Source organism: Carcharhinus amblyrhynchos, chromosome 11 (genome assembly GCF_965287045.1).
Source record: "Carcharhinus amblyrhynchos chromosome 11, sCarAmb.v2.hapA, whole genome shotgun sequence".
Taxonomy (NCBI): domain Eukaryota; kingdom Metazoa; phylum Chordata; class Chondrichthyes; order Carcharhiniformes; family Carcharhinidae; genus Carcharhinus; species Carcharhinus amblyrhynchos.
The window spans coordinates 35658427-35684973 of NC_137334.1; the positions used below are offsets into that span (position 1 = coordinate 35658427).

The 26547-nt window shown below is 42.2% G+C and overlaps 1 protein-coding gene across 3 annotated transcripts; it reads right to left on the reverse strand.

The window, feature by feature from the left end:
- Positions 1 to 8701: 8701 nt before the first annotated feature.
- Positions 8702 to 25333, reverse strand: LOC145350032 (uncharacterized). Of its 3 annotated transcripts, XM_080198850.1 has the most exons (6): positions 25232 to 25333; positions 20960 to 21131; positions 15164 to 15458; positions 12121 to 12306; positions 10920 to 10967; positions 8702 to 9256 (listed from the first exon to the last, which is right to left on the reverse strand). In XM_080198850.1, exons 3-6 carry the CDS (start codon positions 15441 to 15443, stop codon positions 9003 to 9005), a joined length of 768 nt encoding a protein of 255 aa, XP_080054976.1. In that variant the 5' UTR covers positions 15444 to 15458; positions 20960 to 21131; positions 25232 to 25333; the 3' UTR covers positions 8702 to 9002. The 3 variants fall into 3 exon arrangements, with proteins under 3 accessions (XP_080054976.1, XP_080054978.1, XP_080054977.1); XM_080198852.1 differs by lacking the exon at positions 20960 to 21131; XM_080198851.1 differs by lacking the exons at positions 20960 to 21131; positions 25232 to 25333 and adding an exon at positions 18501 to 18630.
- Between the last annotated feature and the right edge of the window lie 1214 nt (positions 25334 to 26547).

Sequence of the window (26547 nt, forward strand, 5' to 3'; positions counted from 1 at the left end):
GTTTGTTCCTTATCTTTATGGTCTTCATAGATAAGAAGGGGCGTGACTCATAAGTTTAGATTATCAAACACTACCATTATATTGACTGCTGTGTGGAAGCTAAAGTGCAGGTGCTACACAACTATATTGAAAAATCAAAACAAACTACAAATCTGAAAAATCTGATTTTTTTTTAAATTGGATATGTGTAGCACATGTACTCATTAATAAACAAACATCGATCAACATCAACTCAGTATCCTTTAGTAGGTAGCTAATACTTTAAGCTACAAAGCAGGTACTTTTCATTGGGTTTTCTGACATCAATAATGCCATGGCAGCATAGTGATTAGCACTGCTGCTTCATAGCAGAAGGGACCTAGGCTCAATTCCAACTTTGGGTAACTGTGTGGAGTTTGCATGCTCTCCTCATGTCTGCATGGATTTCCTCCCACAGTCTAAAGATGTGTGGGTTAGGCTGGTTGCCTGTGGTAAATTGTCCCTTAGTGTCAGGGAGATTAGCAGGGTAAATATGTGGGGTTATAGGGATAAGGCCTGGATAGGATTATTGTAGACTCGAGGGACCAAATGGCCTCTTTCTCAACTATAGGGATTCTATGATATGTTTCACTTTCAGTTGTCTTGTTTTTGAAGTCCCAAATCTCCTCCTGCATTTCAACAGGCTCTCCTTTCTGTTACACTGGGGCAAATCTTTTAGCTCCTTCACTTAATCCTCCTGAGCAAACCCGAATGGCCTTCCAGTATCAAGACACTATCTGGTAACTTTCCATTCTTTTAAATCTCTGCAAGTTTCATCTCTTCAATCAGGGAACCCATTTTCACCAGAATTCTGGATTTTGGAGAGAAATAAACATGTCAAAATTCAAATTAAAATCCTTCTGCAGAACTGAAAACTAAAAGCCCTGGGCCTGATCTTGCTGGTAAAGTAATGAGGTGCAAAATAATGTTAGTTATGTTACATTGACATGCAAATTGACCAGGAAGAGGTGAGCTGTGAACTTTGTAACTTGGGACTGAATTTTGAACCTGAAGATGATGAAGTCCAGTCACTGGGACCACAAGCAAAAGCCAGCAGTGGATAAGGCAGATCTCCCCCCGACACCTTCCCCTGACATTTGCCCATTTTCCTGGTTCCCAGCCAGCTCCCTAAGGACCCTGCAAATCTACTCCTTGCTGTTAGATCCATACCAGTCCGCCAATTGCTTCATACAATGAGCACTTTGCCCTTAGATTCCCCTTTAGCTATAGCAGCTTGCTGAATTTGCACATTAATTGCCCATTTACTTTATCACAGGGAGTTAATTTTGGAATTGAATAGTCAAAATGCCTTTTTAACCCAATTACAATGCAAAAGGCAACCTCTTCAATCCAGAAAGGAACAGTTTAAATGGAAAAATTTCACTGTTTTAATTTGAATTTTTTTGTTACTTTCTTTTCTGACATGCTTTCTCTCCTACTTTGTTTTGCTATTGCTTTTTCTAAACCTTGTTCAACTCTAACTCACCCTCCTTTTCTGCTTTTCTGTTTCCTTCGCAATCCTTAAGTGCTATTAGATATAAATGCTGGAATTCTACTCACCACAGAATTGGAGCAGGCGAGAGGCAGACAATGGAAATGTTTGTTGGTCTCGGGCAGGATTTTCCGGTCTCAGGTCAAGTGAGGCCGTAAAGTCCCGCCCAAAGTGCTGCTCACTAAAGACCAGGGCGCAATTTTCCTGAAGTTATTCCTGCCTGTTTTTTGGACAAGCTTAGTTGATTGAATTTCTAGCACTCTGTGCAGCACAGAGCCCATCAGGGGATTTACGCCAGCGGGGAAAGGTAATCCCACCTGAGAGGCTGGCATCAGACTGCTGAGGGAGCCAGTGCAGATGTGCCAATCTCCCAGTATGCTGGGAGATTGACATGTGCCTCCCATGACCCCCACATGATAAATATGCACTGGCTTTTAGTAAATGATCATTTGACCAGGTTGCCTGTGAGATGACCAATAGGGAAAAGGGGTCAACAAGATGATTATCGGAGTAAATAGAGTTGGTTTTCAGTTCCAGCACTTCAGTTTGAGAGTTTAGTAGAAGCTGAAATGAAGAAGACAGGGGTGGTTTTCCCAAAAAAAATCAGAGTGTCCAACAGGTGGGAAAACAGGAGTCTCAGTAATTTACAGCACTCCGTGCAATACAGAGGCCATCAGGAGATTCATGCTAGTAGTGACAGATCCTAAACCCACCAGACAGGCTGGCAGCAGAGTGCTCAGGGAGCCATCATACATGTGCCTCATCTCCCAGTTTACCAGGAGATCAGTTGACATCCCACACCTCCCCCCCAACACCTACCCCTCACAGACATCTCCACCCTCCAGATCACCCCCTCACTGATCACCCACCCTCCGATCGCTGGCCCTGACCTCCCGCTGCCCAATCGGCAGCCTCCCGATTACTGCCCCTGAACCCACTGCCGACCCCATTCGCTAGCCTCCTGATTGGTGGCTCCAACCTCCAATCACTGGCCCCACCACTAGTCCCCCCACCTCCCCCATCTGGTTCTGCCCCACCTGGGCCCACTCCTGTGAGGTCCCATGTCCTATGACACCCCACTCCTTGGCACTGTCTGGTGCTAATGGGCACTGCCAGAGTGCCAGGCTGGCAGTGTCAGTCTCATTGGCTGGCAGTGGCAGGCTGGCACTGCTGCCCCTGATCTCCCAGGGAGCCTCAATGGAGCTCACTAAACAGATTGAAATGAGCTAATGTATATTAAAATCAGTCTTGTGTTGTTCCCTGGCGTGAGGCTGATTATGTCAAAATAAAAATGGCCCAGGAAAACTGCAACCTGCTAGATGCATGGCACAAATCAGATTTTTTGCCTTCTGCTGAAATTTCCCACCCAACTACACTACTCGACCAGCATGGCAAGGTGGGAAAATCATGCCCCACATTGCTTTCAGTAAAATTTAGTTAAACTTCTGGCTGCTGGCAAAAAGAGTTAAAGGGCTGAATTTTACCATTTTGATTCTAAAGGCGGAATCTGGGAGTGTTCCAGATCCAACTTGTAAACCCTGTCCTCCATACTCACTCTGCCTGAAAAAAAGCAGCAATTTTAATCATGCTGCAGAAGCCTGGCTTATCAGGCCCAAAACACTGCAGCTCCGATCTGAGACTTCAACTGCACAGCACAGTAAAAACAAATGTAGAACATAGATCATAGAACAGTACAGCACAGCACAGGGCCTTTGGCCCTCGATGTTGGGCCGAGCTATGTCTGAGCCTAACATCAAGCTATCCCACTCCCTATCATTCTGATGTGCTCCATGTGCCTATCCAATAACCGCTTGAAAGTTCCTGAAGTGTCCGACTCCACTATCACAGCAGGCAGTGCATTCCACCGCCCAACCACTCTCTGAGTAAAGAATCTAGCTCGGACATCCCTCCTATATCTCCCACCATGAACCTTAAAGTTATGCCCCATAGTAACAGCTTCATCCACCCAAGGAAATAGTCTCTGCATGTCCACTCTATCTATCCCCCTCATCATCTTATAAACCTCTATTAAGTCGCCTCTCATCCTCCTCCGCTCCAAAGAGAAAAGCTCCAGCTCCCTCAACCTTTCCTCATGAGACCTACCCTCCAAACCAGGCAGCATTCTGGTAAATCTCCTCTGCACTCTGTCCAATGCTTCCAATTCCTTCTTATAGTGAGGTGACCAGAACTGCATAAATATTCTAAATGTGGTCTCACCAAGGCCCTGTATAGTTGCAGCATGACCCCATGGCTCTTAAACTCAAACCCGCTATTAATAAATGCTAACACACTATAAGCCTTCTTCACGGCTCTGTCCACTTGAGTGGCAACCTTTCTCCACATCCTTCAAAACCCTGCCATTGACCCTGTAATCCACATTCAAGTTTGTCCTACCAAAATGAATCACCGCGCACTTATCAGGGTTAAACTCCATCTGCCACTTTTCTGCCCAGCTCTGCATCCTATCAATGTCTCTTTGCAGCCTACAAGAGCTCTCCACCTCATCTACTTCTCCACTAATCTTGGCATCATCAGCAAATTTACTAACCCACCCTTCAGCCCCCTCTTCCAAGTCATTGATAAAAGTCACAAATAGCAGAGGACCCAGCACTGATCCCTGTGGTACACAAATAGAAAAATGCTCCCTGCCACATCATTCCTGGCCGGATAATGCCTCCCCCCCACAGCCCCCACAGGCATTGCCCTGCCGCCACAACATAACTGTCCTCCTTATCCCCTACCCCCCTCACTACCCAGACCAATCACGGTCCTCTGCCCCACTTACCCACCATCGATCACATGCAGAGTGGCAGCAACACCCCCCCCCCCACCCCCACCAATTGCACGCAGAGTGGCAGCGGACACAATCTGTCTCCCCGCCCCTCCCCAGTGAGCCACCTGACCCACCTCCCTCCATCACCCCCCCCACCCCAGACAGCAATCTGACCTGCCTCCCTTCCACCTCCCCCACACCACTGATTTGAGCCACAAAGCTGCCAGGAACTTTGAACGTACCTTCTCAGAAGCTGGTCAATCCAAATTGAATCTTTGTGGACCATGTTTGATTCCTGCCAAATCTGGTGAACACGGTGGTAAAGTGTGGGGGCAATGCCGGTAAGTTTGGATGTCCAGCCCATTAAGTCAATTTAAATGCATGCTACCTGACTCACGCCCAAGTTTCAAATGAATAATTCTACTAACAGTAAAAAGAATTCCTGCTATAGTTAAGCTGAGAGAGAGAAAGAGAGAGAAAAAGAAAGCTTTTGACACAAAGCTCTAGGTTCTAAGGATATTAAAATCAGGACAGCTCTGACCCAAGGTGGCTATGCTTAAAGTGCCCTGGAAGCCTATGTTGAATAGGAAGTTTGAAACCTTACAACATTTGGAGGAGACTTAATGGGAAAACCTTGCTGGAATTAGAGATAAGCCCCAACAAACATCAATCCATATAAGAATTATTGACACCATTTACTAAGATCAAGCAATTAATCTTCCAATTTCAGCAATTTGCTGACTTGAGTCTTGGATATAAATCAAGTGGGTATGTAAGGAAAGTGCAGTGAAGAAGGTCAATTTCGGTGGTAAGTATTTGGATTTATTGGACTTTTAATATACTTATCATAACTGACCAAGATAGATTGCAGTCTTTTAGAATTTGTGTTTTGATTTTTGTATCGTAGAATTATTTTGTTTTAAACCATGAACCTTGTACTTTCATTCTTACAGTAAATACTGTAAATACTTTCATTTTGAAAAACAGTTGTTGGTTTCTACCAAGATCATAAAACAATGCAGTTGGCAATGGAACTGGTGACATGTCAAAAGCAATTCAGTGGCTGTAAAGTGATTTGGGAGCATCCGAAATACATGCAAGTTGTTACATATATGAATTTTATTTTTACTTTTTTTTCTCTGTATTTGCAACTTCTTAGTTCCTATTTTCCATTTTTATTTAAAAACGAAACGTGAACTGTCAGCTGATTAGTAAAAACTCATCACTTACCAATGCTTCTCAATAATCCCTTGTTTCTATTTATATGTTTTAAAGTTGTTACAGGAAGGAAGCTGATGTTTTGGGTCAAACTGAGTGAGGGTGCTGAGAACGGCCCAAATAGAATCTGTGACAGTTTGGGGTCACAGGAGGAGGTCCCCTCTTTAAAACATTCCCAGAGTGGGTTCACACATCAATAGCTCCATCATAGCAAGGGAAATGTGTGGAGGCCCCACTGGAATAGGTCCTGGTAGACACCAATCCTCACTCATCTGATACTTTGTCCTTTCTAACGTTGGCTTTTCACTATGATCATATAAAGGTACAGGGTCATTTGAGACAACAGTGAGTGGTCATTGTGGGTAGATACCATTATCCATACCCTTTTTTCCAGTCACCCCAGGCACAAGTAAGGGTTCCCCACTCAGGGTCACAAGCCATGACCAACAGCAGAATCTGTCAAATTTCAGTGGTGTTGGCAGAAAAGTGAAAACAGTAAGGGAACATGGCTATTTACAAGCAGAGGATCATTAGGAAAGAGTACCTGTGTTTTCTTTAAGCACACATGAGGAAAGCAACAGGAAGCCACGCCAGGTACTCTTTTTACTGGTTATTTGCTGATTATTCTTCAAAGTGAAAAACGAGAAACTTTTTATGAGAAACTGAAGGAGAAAGTGCAAGACTGTGGGGCATGGAGAAATTAACAGAGGGCCTGTTTTGAGGCAAATCAATACAACAAACATGTAAAGCAGGAAAATTCTATAATGCCTGTGTCTTCAGCAATCCTGGGGGCCAAAATTCCTCATTTATCACACTGTGTAGATCACTTTTAGATCACGCTGGCCCATGGAAACTCCCAGTCTGTGGGTCCCCTCCTACCCCACAAGATTGTTGTAGATTTGGAGTAGCTGGTGGTGCAGAGGAAGTTAGAAGCAAGGGCCCTAATCCAGCGAGACCGAAGCCTAAAATGGCAGCGCGGGCTCATTGGGCCGAAGGGCCTGTTCCCGGACTGTTTTTGTTCTTTGTTCTTTAATTTGTGGGTCTTTCACCATCCTGTCTTACCTACAGCTAGAATATGACACAAGCCCCAGAAATCTTCAAACTTATGGTGCACAGCTCCTGTTGAGACATTCTGCAAGTGTCACAGACAGGAGGGGGATTAATTTAAACTGCCCTGATTTCTCCTCTCACTACCTATCTATCAACAAAAAGGTGCTTTTGATTTCTGATTTCCCCCTTTGTAAGTAATGGATTTCTTTTTCAATCCTTCAGTTTGGCGTGATCCGATCCCCCATCAATAATCCCACAGCAAACTCAAAAAGGTAAAATAAAAGGGTTGGTTTAGTTTACACACACTCAAAATGTAGGAAAGGGATTTTGCAGTTTCCATGCCTTTCAGCCCCATACAATAAATGAAGGATAAGGGAAAGAAGAGGGAACAGGGCAAGACCATAACAAAAATAAGAGTTATGGTTTCACATGAGTTCAGAGTCCAGAATTAAAAGTCCAGTCACATATCCCTTCAGAGGGTAGCAGGCTGACTGTTGCAGGCACATAGAACATACAAACATAAAAATCATTCATTTTGAAAAGCAGAAGGAAAACTTGCCAGGCTGACAGAAATATTTTTTTCTTCCTATACTGTGGCCAGGACAAGGCTCTGCATCAGTGAGAGAATGAACAGAAATGTCGGCCAGAATCAAATTCTCTGCAGTGATTCAGGCATTTGACCAGACCGGATATCCTTTCAGACAAGGGCCAGAATTTGTCCCTTTGTGACCATGGGACTAGTCTTCACCCACCCATCTGAATTTGCCCTAACCCCAGTTCATTTTTGAGGTTTGGGTTCATTTTCAATGTATCTGTTGCCCAAGAGTCAACCCAGCAGTCCAAAGAGGTGAACGTTGACATTAATGCATTGCTGATGAGGCTGAGTGCCAGAAGAAGCCAGTAAGGGGCCTTAAAAGACCAGAACTGTCTGAGAAGTCACTTCTGAGTCCTACCACATTTTCCTTGCAAGGTAGTGAAGAGTGGGACAGACACAAGTAGACTTGAGTTGACATGGAAATTCTGGAAAATTGGGCTCTACGTTATAAGCATGTGTCAGGTGGCGAGGAGGCCGGCAGCAGTTGTTGCAGCACAGGACAATCTTAGTCAAGGCACTGACAGCTTAAATGTACTTTATTCTCCAAAGCGAGTTCCCTCAATTGTAAACAATCTGGATATGGTAATCAGGAAGTGACCTGCTATTGAATAATGAATATTAGCGTCAGACTTCCCGAAACCTCTGACACACCCAAATCACACTGAACTAAAAATAAATGAATGCCCTTCATGTTTTCTAATTGTGTCAATTATTCTTTTGGAAATAACTTACTGTAATATTTTTATTTGTTCGTTGATTATAAATTTAAACAAAATTAGCTACATGATAGTAACATTGAGAAGTCGGGACTCATTCAAAAAGATGGTCAACTATTTTTTAAAACCCAGTGGATCAAACACGAGTCAAATCAACAGGAGGGCTGAACATTTTTTCTGAAACATTATGCCCTATGTTTGCTCCAGATTGAGCAAAATATTACCTAGTTTTATTCCTCTGGTTTTCAGGACTGTCTTCCAATGGAGGGCCTTTCCAAACTCACAACTGGGCTGCAAGCCTCTCAATCCTCTCTCTGCAAGATTGCAGAGAGAACAATCATAAAAGCCATACACCCTTTTTATGGCACAAGCTGCTGCATTCAGGTAATTAGACTGTTTAAAGGTCCAAAAGTCACTTTGAGGAGCCACGGAATGAATGTAAATGTATGCGGTAAGTGGAAGAGAGAGTAGGGTGGCAGGAAAGTGGGTGATGGGGTAGAGTTGCAGTAGGGCGAGGGGTCAGGTGGGAGTTGAGTGATTGGAGTAGGTATTCAGGTTGGGGAAGTTGGACAATTGGAGGGAGTTAGTCAGACTGGGGGAGTAATTAGGTAGTTGGGGGGGGCTAGTCAGAGAATAATCAGGTTGGAGAGTAGTCATCTGGTTGTGGGGTTAGTTAGGTGGTTAGAGGGCAGTGAAGTCCTAGTGGAGAGTAATGGGGTGGTCAGGGGGAGGGGGCGGGGAGCAGTAATTGGTGGTCAAGGGGAATTAGGTGATCATGGAGTGTAGTCAGTTTGGGATATAGATGGGTGTTCTGTGGGGGGGGTCTACTGAAGGCATCAGCAGGAGAGTTGGGGATGTCTCCCCAACCCAACAAGTATGGAAGTGACAACTGGGGACATGAGTAAGTAAAATTCCAATATCGTGTGACCGGAAGTCAAGATGGAATATAGTACAGCTAGCGACCCAGCATAAATGTACCCACCCACCTCCCCAATTCTATTTCTGACATTTATCCAAAAATATAGGTGTTCTTGGGATTATAAAACTGAATTTTATTAACCATTCTTTGTAAGTTGGGATTCAAACATGGTTAGAAGTAAACCACAACATTCAGCTGCATAAAAGTAGAATAGCCTCAGATTATTGGGTGAGCTCTTGTATGACATAATTATGCAAAATGCACAGTGCTACAAACAGATGACTTGAAGCTACATCAGTTGTTGTTGAATATTGTAGAAGTTTTCTCATTTTCTCTTGAGATGTTTTGCAGGCCATGATTTCGGAATACATTTCATTAGTGAGGCCATATCCCATCATTTGATCTGCAACTTCATCAACGTTTTTTATTTTCTGAACAAGTTTCCCCCAGTTCTGCTTCAGAAATGACTTCTTGTCTGTTGTTGTAGAAAATGAAGACAAAATAATGTAGAAATTAATTCCATGCCTAAATGTAAGACTTTTTTATAAAAGTGTAAAATTTGATTGGACAAGAAATTGGAAAACAATGGCACCTTATTTGACTGGAAAATTTCCAATTAAAATATCATCATTTTCCAATTTTTTGACAGTAGAATCTCATCGATGAATAAAAAAAAATTCACTTATTACTTTGAAATGCATTGGAAAATGCATTTACTATCTTCTAGTTCAATGATCTTATAATTGTCAGAAGAAACTGCAGGATAATGAGTTAATAGAATAGTTATGGGAAGGAGTTAGTGATGTGTATGGTGATGCAACTGTGACACCAGCAATCATGTTCTTGAGACTCTGTGGAACAGGAACTGTCTGTTCTCATGAGAGACATACCAAACCTATAGCCTATCTTGTGTTAATAAAGCAGTTTGAAGTAACTACTTGAGTCGGATTGGAGTTCTTCAAGATGAGATAGGCCATGCAACCAATATACAAAACAGGAACATATTAACCACAGGACATTACTCATTTCCTGCAGCTCATTCTAGGGAACAAACAGCAAGGAACAGCACAGCACAGGAAACAGGCCCTTCGGCCCTACAAGCCCGTGCCGCCCATTTTAACACTCAGTGAGTGCCTTATTCAAGTCTTTCGTCGATTGTCAACGTTTATGTCTACCCCTAGTGGACTCCAGAATAAAGGAACATTGATGAAATGAAGTAGCCTGAAATATTAATTTAATTACAAGAATTTAATTTGCATTTTTCAACTTCAGTATGCAAAGAATCATCTCTGGCTCGCTTAGGTTGAATGTCATTCTCATTTGCATTCCCAGTCAGATTATTATTTTAAATATGAACCACAGTATCTAAATGAATATGTTTTACTGCCCAGCAAGAAATCTTGACCACTTTTTCCTGGAGATAAAAGTCAGGATTCTCCATTGTAATTATGCATGAAAATTAGCCAGTGGGGCCTACTGTCACCTCACCAGTCTCCAATGGACTCCCTCCCTCCCCTGCCCCTAAACCCCCAGTCAACCAAAAACTCCCAAACTTCTAGACCCCAACTCATTCTATTCAGTTAGACCAGTACCTCAGCTAAAAACTTACAGGATGTTTTAATCATGGCTAAAGTAGATATTACATAGGATGGGAAAATATAGGCTGCAGGGGATACAATTTGGGATCATCTGAAACACTATATGATAGAGTTATAAATCAACACTCATATACAGAATAAAATGTTTCTGATATCTGTTATCCTTTCAGTCAAGCTGCATTGTAGAAAATGTGGGCATACACCTTTTAAATTGAGTGGTTGGATGTATTCCTGCAGGTTTGATCACATGACCTCCTGCATCCAACCACCCTGCCCGGTCAAAGATTCCTTTGCTCCCCATTGTCAGTATTTCTCTCACTGGGAATCAAAAGCGTTCAAAGAAAATTAAAATACCACTCACATTTATTTTAACACCATATGATTTCTTTTTCTCCTGGCTTGGTCACAGCAGTGTCTGTGAGATTAACCTTTGACTGCTGGGGACTTAAGGACAGTTCTGTAGGATTAGCGACTCTTATGTTATGTCCTTTTGTACTTGTCATATGCTATCTGCTTTTAATTAACAGTAAAATTAATTACCTGTTACTTTGTCCTCTAAGTCCTTGACATTTATTTTCTTTGTGGAACCTGCAAACAAAATATTGTACAGGCTAAATATTTAACTGTTTCAGCATTTAATTTTTAATATTTATTTAGAAAGTTTCCTTACATTTCGGTTCTATATTTATCCATTATTCCAAAAATGTTAGTCTTAAAAAAAATTGAAAGCATCTCCATTTATTACAAATGTATCAAGGGAAATGATATTAGCAAACATTATTCTGAATATATTTTTACAGAGCTACATTTTAATTTTTTCTTAAAACGTTTAAAATTCTAGATATCCATTACACAACATTTCTGTTTCAGTAACTGCAAACAAAATCATCAAATGGAACTGCATATAATTTTCAACATTCAATTTTTCACTCATTTGGTGATTCAGGGTAGTATCCATAAATTTATCTTTAATTCCTGGAGACTGTAAAACAACCAAGCTTTACCATGGAATAGCAGCAAAATCCTAGAGGGTTTGGAATATATACCCAGCCCTTCTTTCCTACTCACAACATTTTATAACCATAAATCAGTGGTTGAAGATGTTAGATTACACGAGTTAAACTGATCACGTTACGTTACGGCCAATTCGATGCCAGTTAAGGAGTCATAAACATCAACAACAAATGCAGGTGTTGTTATGGAGAGGCCTGGTTTATTGCATTTTCACATTGCATGGGTGGTGGTAATTTATTTTTCTTCTGTCTGAACATTAGCTGAGCTACAATCAGCTTTATTTGGTCATGGTGGTTCCTGGTGTGTGCACTACTCTGAATGCAATGGAACCTATCTTTCCAGCCATTTTGGAAGGTAACCCAATCACAAGTAATTATAAAAAAAAGAATAGATAAATCTCGCCATTCATACAATTAAAAAACTATGGGCAAGATTCTCCAGCCTCCCAACCATATGTTTCCTGCCGGCAGGTGTTGGCACGTTGTTTGTTAGCAACTGGATTCTCATTCCCATTGAATTCACCGTATACCAGCAGGAAACCAGCGGGCAGTGGTGTGATCCCAGCGGGACTAGAGAATCCCGTCGGTGTGAACGGCTGGAGAATTCGGCCTATATGTTACAAGCAAGTGTTTACCAAAGTACTGCCATAATACAGAACACAGCAAAAGTAAATGGTCCACAGGTAATCATTTATAAGACAGGTAACAGCTCTCTGTTAATTATTTACCTAAAGGTAGATTGTTTCCCACACTCTTGTTATTCCTGGATGAGTTGACATTTACAGGTATGCTGACACTTGAGGTACCTGAGATCTGATCAGTTTGGATTATGGGACAGACCACAAAAGAGCCTCCAGTCACGTGAACATCAGCAGAAATAATTTGTTGTCCACTGAGATCAGTACCTGAAGGAGCTTCAATAAAAGATTGGGAAAATTGCAAACAGAACTTATTTTTAGTTATTCTGCCCTTTTATTGCAACCAATGAGCAATTATTTTAACAAGTATTACAATGGTTTAAACTAAAAACATATTTAAGTATTTAAACTTACTTTTACCTGCTTCTATCTGTCATTTTATGTAGCCCGTCTGAATTATCATTTGAAAATATTGGGCTGAACTTTGCTGAAAGCATGCCAATCCGATCTTGAGGTAAATTGCATTGAAACAGCTGGCAGAGTGGCATTGAACCCAGTGTTCCCAGAAAGAGCGAACTAAAATGCCATCTCCAGGAGTGCTGTTCATTCAGAGATAGCAGTTGTGCACCAGACACAGGAGGGCCAATCAAAGCAGTCATTTAGGGAAGGTTGGGCAGCAGTCCCACCTAGAATGGTGTGCACTGCTCGAGTGAATGGACACACAATGTGGCGGCATGGTTAATAATGCTGGAACCTGCAGGCAAATCCTAGTGGCTGGAACTTTCAAGTGGATCCAACCGTGGAGAGAAAATTCCACTTGAAAGCATTTGACTGCAGATGTGCTAAATGAAACATAAAAATTACTTCAGATATTCATGTCATTCTACTCCAACCTGTCACTCTGCTCTCACCTACTTTGAGGAGACAAACACAGTGAGGTCCAAGTGTGTTTTCAGCAAACTGTCATTGCCCCAGTAAGATGTCGGTTCTAAAATAGCCTTAATTGACCATCCACTGTTTCTGGTCATCAGCTAGAAGCCACCGTTAGACTATTAGAAGGTGTCAACATATTCTCTTTCCTAAATTTCTGGGAAGCCTGCTCCCAGTGACACCTTTGGCTTTCCAGGAAAATTCCATACCCACCCCTACACCTGTTTGTGCATGTACAATGATGACATCTAGTTCTACCTTATACCATCTCTCTCTAACCTTCCACAGCCTGTAAATTATCAGGCTGTATGTCTGAGATCCAATACTGGACAAGACAAAATTTCCTCCAATTAAATAGTAAAAACAGGGAACCCAAAATCCTCTGAGGTATCTGTGCTCCTCTAATTCTGACCTCTTGAATGTTAGTGGTCAGGCCTTCAGTTGTCAAGGCCCTAAACTCTGGAATTCCCTCCCAAAACCCCTTTGTCTCTCTGCTTCTCTTTCTTCCTTTAAAACACTCCATTGAAACATTTTTTCCAAGCTTTAAGTCACATGCCTTTATGTTGTTCAGTGTCAAATTTTGTTTGATAACTCTCCTGTGAAGCACCTCAGGAAGTATTATTACGTTAAAAGCACTTTACAAATACAAACTGTGTCCTGCGCAATGGTTCTATTCTAAGTAAATACCTATTACGATATTCTTTCTGTTTTGTATCTGCACTGATGTGCAAGGTAAAATAATGGCAATAATATCAATGTACTCACATCCTTTTACATAAATATTGGAATGCCCAAAGATAGATTTAATTAAAGAATTGTCTTGAATTTTTTGTGGGTGTAAAACTTGTGTTTAAAGGAGAATGTCTTGAAGTTGGGACATAGGTAAATGTAAGTATTAATCTTTCTTTCTAACACTATAGAGCTCCATGTGAATATACTATTTGTTTCGGCTGCCACATTCTGAATGCTGAGGTGATGGTATGAATAAAAACATGAGAACTACTGTAGTGGGAATTCATTCAGCAATTCCGCAACGATCAGCATTTAAGCTTTCAGAGATCAGTGTGGGACTTACCTTGTGGGAGAGGAATCATCAAACGTGCAGAGCCTTTGATAAGTGAAGCATAAGTATATAAGGCTTTGATTTTACTAATCATAGTTTAAGATCAGAATGCAAGGTATTATGTAGAATGTCTTCCTTATGCTCAAACTATTTTAGTACATGTTCCCAAATAACATAAAACTGGAATAAGGTACTGGAGTTCATGAGGGTCCATTTTATTTTTGTTTAAACAAATTTAAAACTCTAGGAGGATAAGCACGAAGTAGACTTTATGCCATTGGGTAGTCGAATGGGAAGTGATAAGTAAAAGCTGACTATATCCAAATTATTTTTAGGAAGAGATTGGCTGAATTGAGCCAAATTCTATTTTTTTTGCTTCAGCTATGAGTCGACTCTTTTTTAAAGCAATGATCTCCACGTGTTGAACATGCTTTTCATTTTATGAGTCTATTTTAAGCTTCTATGTATATGTATTTACCTATGAAAATCTTCAACGTACAATTTCTTATCCTACACAAGGCAATATGATTTTCATTATATGTTGTGCAACTGCTCAGTTTACAGTGGAGATGCGTCCAACCTCCAAGAGTTTGACCATGCTGCAACAAACTCCCTCTGGATTAATGCACCACCAATGGCAATTAGTCACCAGCCAATCACAGCAGAGGCCAAAAAGTAACCTTTGGACAATAGTGGGAAATATCATAGGGTTTATCAGCAGGAAAGGAAACTTGAAATGAAACTGTATTAATATTAATCCATCAAGGGGCAAGCACATGGGCAGGGTATATTTACCAGATCCCACTGATGAACTTAAGAAGTGCATCTCCTATTCCAGCAGGCCTACTATAATCCAGATAATTGGGAGGAATGCTCTGCTGGGTCTAACCTCACACAGTAGTAGAGAATTGCTATGCTGCTTAAATAATTAACCATTTCATAATTTATTAATCCTCCAAGCTAAACAGTCTATCTAAATGTTAGAGTAACAAAATCAAATGAATGAGAACAACAAACAATTGTGGGAATACTTGAAGAATGACAACAGTACTTACATTTGTTTTAAATGAAAGCACATTACAGTTGAAGTCTAACATGGAAAACATCAACATATATTAAATAATAAGTGGCAGAATTTACCTTGCTTTCTACTTGAAAGCCATTCTATTAGCTTTGGATAGGTCTCCTTAACTTTATCTTTCTGCAGAACACAGATGAATTGCTCACAGAATGAATTGCCTTTTCCAATTACAATATCAAGAAGATTTATGATTCTTTTTTCAGGATCATTCTCTGCCTTCAGTTTTTGATGTTCTTGCTGAGTAATGAGCATGTCTTCTTGTACCACTTGCAGAATAAAATCTGGATCATTGATCAACCATTTAGTAAGATCAAGTTTTGATCTTCGAATATCCTCCATGTAGGTTGCCTACAGCTGGAGCAAGAACATTGATTATAGAGCATTAGATATTTGCAATATTTTTGCAATGCTTGAGATGGACAAATGCATCAGTAGATTTAGAGGAACTTTGAAAGAAAAAGAAAGGTGCAGACTTCAACATTCATAGGGATGCACATATAAAGAACAAGCCCAAAAGCACTCAATGCATTTATTAAATACTTCTCTAAAAATGCTGAATGAAGAACAGATCTTTGAATAAGGGAAGCTATAAAGTAACAACAAAGGTGTTCAAATATTACACAAATACAACAGTTTCTGCAACCTGGTTTACTGAGTTAGGGAAAATCTTAGGTATAAATTTGTAAATATGACACGTGAAATGAGTAGGCTGCATAGTCATGGTTTAATTTTCTTTTGCACAGCGAGAATTGGTTGCAAGCTGCAAGGATGATTAGACCATGGTCCCTGCCAATGAAGGCTCAGTGGGCTGATGCTCTTGGTGGGAAGCCCTTATCAATACACAGCTGGCGGGGTGGCCTAGAGCCTGTAATCTACTGATCTTCCTTTATTCACAGTCCCAGGTCTTAAAAACTGCCTTCTTATTGTCAGATACCACCTATTCTGCTGTGACTATTTATACCTTCTGCTTCTACTTTACTTGTGTCAACATCACAGACTGATAGACTCACTCCAGATAACATCTTCATTCTAACAAAAGAGCATCCTGACTCAAAGCATTGGCTCTATTCTCTCTCTACAGATTCTGCCAGACCTGCTGAGTTTCTCTAGCATTTTCTGTTTTTGTCACAGACTATTCTGCCACTATTGGTATGGGTGGTGCTGGCTGAGATAAACTGCTGAGATGGTATTCCTGACGAGGAAAGGTTTTAAATGGAAATTATCTGGAGGCGAGTCTTGAAGATTTCAAGTGATGGGGTCTGTGTCGACAGCTTGTTCCATTGTGAGATTGACCTTGGGAAGAAAGATTGTTGCTATGCTGTCTTGCAAATAAATGGGCTGGAAATCTCTGGCCATCCATACCAGTGGGACTCTTCGGTCCTGCTGGCAGCACACCCCCACCAGTGGGTTTCCCAACAGCATGGATTGAAGTCAATGGAAATTCCCATTGAGAGCGGTGGGACCATAGAATCCTGCCACAGCAAAGGATGCACCACCTCCCACTGGTGAGAAACGTGGCTGGGACACTGGAGAATATCGCCCAATAGCTTTGTAGTTTGTGTGGACGGCTACCTTGTGTATTGTCATTGACGGAGGGAACCAGCTACTTGTTTCAGACAATTCCCACCAGCCTATTCCACATTTAATAGAACAAAATGGTGGGTGCCTTTTAAAAACAATCGTCAATGGGGATGCCACATTTAGCAGATAACATCCAAAGCAAATAGGATTTGTGGATTTCTGAGGAGGAACAGTCTATTTCTCTCCCTCCTTTGCTGTGGTGATTCCAAATCTTTAATCACAGATGTGACACCGTTATATTTCCCATATCAATTTATGCAGAATCATGCAACATGTCTTTGGATAGCCTCAACCTTATTTGTATCTCTTCCAGATAGAGGGATCCCTACACATAACTTGCAGACTCCAGGATGAGACAAACAAATGCTTGGTTAGTCATAACTTTGATATCTTTTCTGCAACAACAAAGATTCCTTCTCAGAAATCCAAGAATCCTGATTTCTTTGGATATTATCTGCAGAATGTGGAAACCATATTGAAGATTGTCTTTCACATGCACCCTTATTTTTGTTTTACATTTGGCTGATTAAGACATTTTGCACCATCACCTGTTCTATCATTTCATCTCTCCTGCCCACATCATTGACCTCTCCTTTTAACTATTTTATCCACTTCCTTGGTTCCCCACTTGATTAAAAGCTGTTCATCTCTATTTTTAAATTCTGGAGACCCCTGTTTCTTACTCCACAGATGGTGTATGACCTGTTTTTCATACAACCACAGAATCATGGAATCTTCACAGTGCAGGAGAAAGCTATTCAGCCTACTGAGTATGCACCAACTTTCCAACAGAACATCTTACCCAAGCCCTATCTCTGTAACCCCATGTAGTTACTCCAACCTACACATCTTGGGACACTAAGTGGCAATTTAGCATGGCCAATCCAGCTAACTTACACATAAAGTAAAAATTTATCAGTTTCAAGTAGGCTTACATTAACACTGCAATGAAGTTACTGTGAAAATCCCCTAGTCACCAAACTCCAATGCTTGTTCAGGTACACTGAGGGAGAATTTACCATGACCAATCCACTTAACCAGCACATTTTTTGGAGTGTGGCAGGAAACCGAAGCACCTGCTGGAAACCCATGCAGACACAGGGAGAACATGCAGCCTCCACACAGACAGTGACCCAAGTCAGGAATTGGACCCGGTTTCCTGGTACTGTGAGGCAACAGTGTTAACTATTCTGCCACCTTGCTGCCCACCTTTAGACTGCGGCAGGGAATGAGAGTACTCGGAGGAAATCCACACAGGCATGGAAAAAACATGCAAACATCACATGGGCAGTCACCCAAGGCTAAACTCAGCTCTCGGGTGCTGTGAGGCATCAGTGCTAACCAGTATGTTATCATGCTGCTGTGTTTTCTGCTTTAATGTGTGAATATTATCTTCAATTTTGTGCATGTGTGGAGGTGCTATAGAGGTTATATCCTCCTGTGCATGTGCGTTGTTGCCAGGGTTACTGTAGAGCATGACTTCAGTAACGTCTGTCAGTGGTGCTCCCTATGGAGCCTGAAGCCAGCTACAGGCCATCTCCTCATCAGCCACAGGCCAATTACTTTATGGATTTTTATTCATGACCTGCAGGTTAGCATGTTGCTATGCTTAAAACAAGATTAACATATTTAATCATGAGAAAGCCCTCGATATTCAAAAATGAACTTCAAAAGCACCAGATTCACCAGCTAAAAGGCTTTCTCCCATTCTGAATTTCTTACTCTTGTGAGGCAGAGAAAACTTTTTCAGACAGCGCAAGGATTTCCAATTTTTGATAAGAATTGTGAAACAGGCACTATAACAAAGGAACTTACATAACTTAACATGTGAATTTCTTCAGACTGCAGAAAAGAGAAGTACACCTCTCTATGGAAGTACCATCATTGGTCTAAATGTGGTTAACTGACATTTTTGTGGAAAAATATCAGCTGTTCCTTTAAGAATTATGAGAGTCCATCTTATCCTGTTAAAATATAATTATCAGTGCAATATTTCATTACAATGAAGAGAACTAGGCTGACAGTGAATCAACCAAGCTTTTGATAATGTGATTAACTGAAGAATACACTGATACTTTCTCAATGGCACTTTCAAATTACTTGAAAGAAATTATTTGAGTTGAAAATTCTGGTCTGATGCTGCTGCTATTCTGAGGACACTGCCCCAGCCCCAAGCCTATGATGAACCAAACAAATGCCCTGTTCATGGAGAGTATTCTTGATTGGCCTTTGAGTTATACTTGTGAATCCAGAGAAGTGAATGTAAGAAATGTATCAAGCCTTCATTCAAAATAGACATACAAATAGGTGCACTGATTCCCTTTCCTTTTTTTTGTTTATATCCAATTCAATCCAATCAATTACAAGGGAGGAAGTTTAAGGTTTTTTAGGAAACATTAAGACAGACAAATCCCCAGAGCCTGATGGCATCTATCCTTGACTGCTCAGGGAGAAAAGAGATGAAATTCATGGGCCTCTAACAGAAATCTTTGTCTCTTCACTGGACACAGGTGAGGTCCCAGGGGATTGGAGGGTAGCAAATGTGGTCCCGTTATTTAAGAAGGGCAGCAAGGATAATCCGGGTAATTATAGGCCAGTGAGCTTGATGTCTGTGGTAGGGAAATTGTTGGAGAAGATTCTTAGAGATAGAATATATGCACATTTAGAATGGAATAATCTCATTAGTGATAGCTTGGTTTTGTACGAGGGAGGTCATGCCTCAAAAATTTGGTTGAGTTTTTTAAGGAGATGACAAAAACGATTGACGAGTGAAGGGCCATGGATGTAGTCTATATGGATTTTAGTAAAGCATTTGACAAGGTCCCTCATGGCAGGCTGGTGCAAAAGGTTAAATCTCACAGGATAAAAGGTGAGCTAGCTAGATGGGCGGAGAACTGGCTTGGCCATAGAAGACAGAGGGTAGCAGTGAAGGAGTCTTTTTCTGGTTGGAGGTCTGTGACTAGTGGTGTTCCGCAGGGCTCTGTACTGGGACCTCTGCTGTTTGTGATATATATAAATGATTTGGAAGAAGATGTAGCTGGTGTGATCAGTAAGATCGCGGATGACACAAAGATTGCTGGAGTTGCGGATAGTGATGAACATTGTCAGAGAATACAGCAGGATATAGATAGGCTGGAAAATTGGGCGGAGAAATGGCAGATGGAATTTAATCCAGATAAATGCGAAGTGATGCATTTCGGTAGACCTAATATAGAGGGGAGCTATACAATTACTGTCAGAACCATCAGGAGTATAGACACACAGATGGACATGAGTGTGCAAGTCCACAGATCCTTAAAGGTGGCAGCACAGGTGGAGAGAGTGGTAAAGAAGGCATATGGCATGCTTGCCTTTATTGGACGGGGCAGAGTATAAAAGTTGGCATGTGATGTTGCAGCTATATAGAACATTGGTTAGGCCACATTTGGAATATTGCATCCAGTTCTGCTCACCACACTACCAGAAGAACATGGAGGCTTTGGAGAGAGTACAGAAAAGGTTTACCAGGATGTTGCCTGGTATGGAGGGTCTGAGCTATGAGGAGAGATTGGGTAAACTGGGGTTGTTCTCCCTGGAAAGACAGAGGATGAGGGGCGACCTAATAGAGGTGTATAAAATTATGAAGGGCATAGATAGGGTGAACAGTGGGAAGCTATTTCCCAGGTCGGAGGTGACGAACACAAGGGGTCACAAGTTCAAGGTGAGAGGGGCAAGGTTCAACACAGATGTCAGGGGGATGTATTTTACACAGAGGGTGGTGGGGGCCTGGAATGCACTGCCAAGCAAGATGGTTGAGGTGGACACGCTGGGATTGTTTAAGACTTATCTCGATAGCCACATGAACAGACTGGAAATAGAGGGATACAAATGAATGATCTAGTTGGGTGCATGAGTGGCGCAGGCTTAGAGGGCCAAAGGGCCTGTTCCTGTGCTGTATTGTTCTTTGTTCAATCAAAGTCCAATTCAAAGTCTCAGCAAGTGAGGCATTCCAATCCAAGCTGACAAGACAGGCTCACCACTTTCTGTCTTGGGCTTGATCTTCAGGATCCAAGCCGATTGGAGCAGGCATTGCACCTCCTCCAAGGCTTGATCTCATTTGCATCTTAGCCAAGATGCTGCTTTAAAAAAATGCTTCAAATAAAGCCTCAGTGTAACCTCATGACTTAACCAACCGCAGGACAACAAAACCACACTTGATCTTGGCCAAAAGGCCCCCTTCCCTTTTTATTATTCAATTATTTATTCTGAGGAAGTAAGTGACATTGGTTACTCACTCTGAGGTTCTCTGAGAAGGTGGTGATCAGCCCTATTTTGAGGGAATTTCCACTCTTACTCGCAGCAGGCAGGAGGGGAAAATATTACAGGAGCCACGAAGTCAGTTTCTTGTTGGCAGGAAAACAGATTGAAATCTGCCCAGCCTTCAATGGGTCACCATTCCCGCCAAGACTGTGAGAAAGGATATTTGAATACATTAGAATATCATGAATGCGCATTATCAAGAATGCTCACCAGAATCACACCCCAATGCTGGATCCAAAGGCCTTGTTTTTGTCTAAATAGATTGACATGCATTACGACTGGATACAAGTGACATGTACCTGGTGAACTTTACTTTGCTTGTGGCTTTGAGATAAGTTCACCTACCTTACATTGCACTGTTTTGTGGCCCTCCATGCCAGGCATCAGCACATGGGTATCAGGGAGCTATCTTGGGCAAGGCTCCATATCCAAGCCAGGGGGAAGGTCAGAGTGGGTTTGAATGAGCTGCTGGTTAAAGATTTGATTACGTTCAGGGAGACAAGATAGAGGCAAGGAAAGGGGCTAGAGGTCAAAGTGTGGGTGGTGTCAGGACAAGAGCTAGGGAATGTTTGAATGCAGACATACGACTGACGGTAAAGAAATTTCATGGCCGGACAGTAAAGAGAATCAAGGACAGCAGTCCCAAAGGAGCCTCAAGTAGAATGGCAAGATCACCAAATAAAGTAGTAATTTGAGCTTGAAAAGACTGTTCTGGTCCCACTACAAGGAGGAGGAGCAATCCACTGTCAATATTGCCCAGCATGTTGTACAAAGGGCATGGTCAGCACTTCACACCTGGTGATCTGGGGGATTTCTGGCATAATGCTTACCACTGTTGGGGAGGTATTTGCAATCTCTAGATTGAGAACAGATAGTAAGGGGAGGTTATCTGATGGTCACATATGGGCAGTGGTGGTCCCTATATTTCACAGTGTAGCAGGCCTCAAGATGCGAATGGGTAAAGTCAACATAGGAACATCCACCTCAACTGACTCGGGGGTAACGCAGGGATATCAACCACAATAACAATGGGATTAAGGATTACAGAGAACTCCACTCTTCTGGGTCTGTAGAGCTGAAGGTGATGTGGTCACAGGCTGAGGGGATTAGGATCAGCTGGATACTCCTGGAGTCATATGGGCAAGTGATACTGGCATGTCTAGCTGCTGGTCACCATTCCTAACTGACTCCCTGAGGAGAAGGAGCATCTGGAGTGGAATTAAGGTGTCCTGGACCCTTCTCTAAAAATCATTGATAGATTCCACCAAAGCCTATAACGAGGAAGCCATGCTCCTGGCACAGTGCAGGACATAATTCCTGGATGAAGGTCTCCACATCAGCAGCTAACCGACCTGTGTTGACCTCCGTGCCCTGCCATGCTGGCACAATGACCTCAGACTGAAAGCGGAGGGACTCCTCCATTGTACATTGCACTCTGTGGGATGCCTCCGATAATCCTGCCCGATATTCCATTGCCTATTGCTGCAGCTCCAATACATTAAGACCAAGTCCGAAGGCTCAACATCTGACTCAGACTCAGCAGAACTGTAGCCATCAGCAATTTGCTGTGTGCTGTGATGTTGGATGTGCCTGCCTCTGCCTAGAATGGGCTCACCAGATTGTGACCCCCAAACCTGCTCTAGGTCAAAGCCTCATCGAAATGTGTGTCTGTGCTGGTGAAGGATGAGTGAGTACTGTGATACAGCTTCCCCAAGTGGGTCCTCACAATCCTCATTTGAAGTATCTTCAGGGCAGGCTCCCAGTGTCTTTGGGGCCCTTGGCTCTGGTGCCTATTAAAGAAAATAGAATAATTAGGGCTTGGCAACAGACGTAATATTGCAATCACAATCATGCTGTCTGAAGGACCAGCTGGTGCAGGGCCCTCATTGTATCTGTGCCAGCGTCTACACCATCACCCACAGGCACAATTCTCTCCAGCAAGGTATACTGTACTCTCCTCATACTGGGTGAGGACCCTGATCTCTGGCATCCTGCCACCAGCCTGGATCCTCTCCCTCTTGTTGTGGGTGAGCTTGGACTACATGAAAGCAGATGGAGAGAGTGTGAGCAGGAAGCATATCTAGGCAGATGACGAGAATGCTGGCCTTGTGTGGATGCCGAGTGGAACCTTGTATGGGTTGACAACGTGAACTGCACAGGCTGTAAGCCCATATAGAGATGTCAGGGTGTGCGTGGAACAGTGAGTGGTGATGTCCCTTGTGCTGGTAGCATGAGAGATCCCTGTGGACTGTCATCCTGCTAATGTATGAAGTGCTTGTGAGAGTGTGAGCTGAGAGGGATGTAAAGGTTCACTTCTGCGTTGATGACCTTGTTGAATCTCCTCCAGCCATCCTGAGGCTGGCCACAACAGTATCTAGAAGGTGACCCTGGCATCACTAAATTTAGGGGCTGTATTCTTCCTGCTTTTGGGAACCACCTGTCTCTCCTGGAGCAGTCCTGGACTGTTGGCATTAAAAGAGCTGTGTGCAGGTGTGGTTTAAGTCTGCTGTTCAAAGCAAAGATCCAGTGAAGTTATAGCAAAGCGAGCAAATCAATGTTGCCCGCTAGCAAAATGGTAGATTCCTAGTTGATGCATATTTAATGAGGCAAGATGCTGGGAGACGGTGTGAAAGCATACCAGCCCACCCCTGCGTATAGCTGGTGGTAAAGAAAATCCCACCTATTGTCTGTAAGGCAATTTGGTGAGGACAACTGTGTCAGGCTTGACCTGTTTCCCAGTTTTGGCACATGTCCTCAAAGATGGATTCTATAGGGTTAACAGAACTGGTCTGCTTCTGGTGCCTCAGCCTATGCCAGATGATCCATCCAGTTTCAGTCTTTTTCTGCATTTGTTTTTGTAAGCTTTGTAGCAGTTTGTTACTGCTGAGTGGCTTGCTAGGCTATTTCATAGTTTATTTCTGTGAGTCAGAAACAGATAGGAACAGATTTCCACATTCATTAACTAAATATAAATTCCACCAGCTCCATGTCCCCAGACCCAGGCCTTTGAATTATTAGCCCAGTAACGTTACCACTACGTTACTGCCTCTCCTTAGATATCACACAGTCTGGAATGTCACTCACTCTACTATCACCATCAAGCTCAGTATTATTCATGACTCCTCTGACACTGAATCCATACCCACATGGAGCAAAACCCGGGCTATATATAGAGTTGGGCCTAGGAGTGCAAGTAACACATGCATAGCATGAATGCCAAGTCATTACTATCTTCTCTTTAAGGCAGCACTGCTGCCTCAAAGCTCCAGGACCCAGATTCAATCCCCAACTTGGGTCACTGTCTGTGCGGACTTGCACATTCTCCCAGTGTCTGCGTGGGTTTCCTCCAGGTGCTCTGGTTTCCTCCCACAGTCCAAAGATGTGCAGGTTAGGTTGATTAGCTATGCTAAATTTCCCCTTAGTGCCCCGGGATATGGATGTTAGAGGGATATGCAGGGTAAATATGTGGGGTTTTGGGGATAGAGCTTGGGTGGGATTGTTGTTGGTGCAGACTTGATGGGTCAAATGGCCTCTTTCTGCACTGTAAGATTTCTATGTTTCTACTATCTTCCCTTGATGTTAAACAACATAACCAAAATTGACCAGACATTTAACTGGGTCAGCCATATAAATACAGTGGCTACAAGAGAAGGTCTAAGTTACATGATGAGCAACTCATCCTTTGATTCCTAAAAGCTTGTCTACCATCTATGAGGCACAAGTCAAGAATGATAGAATTCTTTCAACTTTCCTGAACAAATGAAACTCAAACAACACAAGAAGCTTGACACCATCCCGAACAGAGCAGGCTGATTGATCAGCATCCCATCTTAAACAGTCACTGCTTCCGCACAGTGGCAGCAGTCTACAAGGATCGAGAAGCAACACTTGGCAAGGCGCCTTTGATAGCACCTTTCAAACCTACAATTCCTACGATCTAGAAGTACAAGGGCAGCAGATTCATAGGGACAGCACCATCTGAATGCTCACATCCAAGCCACACACCGTCCTGGAATTATAATCACCATTCCTTCATTGTTATTGCATGAAAAACCTGGAACTCCAGGTCAATCAACAGCACTGTGTTATACTGCAGCACTGCAGCAATTCAAAAAGGCAGCTGGCCAGCTGCCCTTACAAATCCACAATTTTCCCACCTGTCCCAGAATCTCAGCACTCAGGCTTCAAAGCATAGAATCACCATCTACAATTTAATTGCAGCACAATGTCACATCTGTTCACCTTACCTTTTACCCAAGGATTACCACAGCAATAAATCCACTATTGCACAGATAAGAAACAAAATAAAACAAAAAAAAGCGTCTTGAAGTAGCACTCTACTGATGTCCCTTAAGTTTCACTTTTACGCTATTTCCTGTGTGGTGAGAACTTTGGGGAAGGAAGTGAGTTATAAACATGCTCAACTGCTTTCACAATTGTTGAAAACAGTTGGTCAGATTTTTCTGCTACCTTTTGTCTCCAACTTTTTCCAGATTTTTTGTACTGCTGCAACTATTTCTTATGATCTTTCTAGCTCCTGAACTTGCCTGACATGCTGAATGTTCCCAGTATTTTCTGATTTTACCAATTGATCTCCTTTTCATTTCTTACAAAAGGACTAGATTTGGGTGCAGAAATTTCAACATTGGAGTAACAGGGAAGATGGATAGCTGAAGAGGTATGTTCCACAGCAGAAATGCTTTGCCCTTTCCTTAGCAGGAAGGTGGCACATGCAGAGACAGGAAATATGAGACAAGGCAGTCAGAATCTGTGGAGAGAAGAGAAGTTATAGTGAGCTGAAATTTACTGGAAACCTTTGCCATTATCTGTCGCATATGCCATTTTTATGGTGCTGAGACCCTTGCTGAAACATTTAACAATAGTTCTGCTGTCCACCTTGAACATCAATAACGGTTAGACCATTACCTAATAATGCGACAGTACCAGACTCAGGACCAGTTAGCTAAATGCTCAGTATTTACTGTACAGTTAAAGATGAGCTTCATTTTATAATAATTGGTTGAGCATTTTCTTTTTTAAGCAAATGGATTAAATGGCATCCAAATGAGCATAAGTTATGAAACTTCCAATGACTACCTGCTAACCTAGTTTATGATGTGAACGTTTATTTCATAGTTCGTGAAGCATTTACATGTTTGAGAATGACAGTTAATCCCACATTTATTCCATTGTTTCCTTTTTAAAAAAATGAGGTCAAATATGCTGCAGCAGGGCTGCTATCATCATCCACCATCAGTTAGAATTAACCCTGAACGTGTAGGTTGATTTAATTTTTTGCATGAAGAATTGCTAGAAGCGCAAGCTGATAACATTGCTGTGAGGGAAACAAGGTAGCTGGGATCAGAGCGAATGGGGTCAGCCGCTGTGTCTCCTTAATCAGTCAGATTGAAGGACTGTGAAATGGAAAGTGCCAAGGACTGAGAAGGAAGCTTAAACCTGAGTAAGTGAATTTAATATAAAATCAAAAACACAGAGAAAAGAGGGATAAAACAGTCGAGAAAGGGATAAAATGGACAAGAGAAGTAAATATCTTAATTTTGCT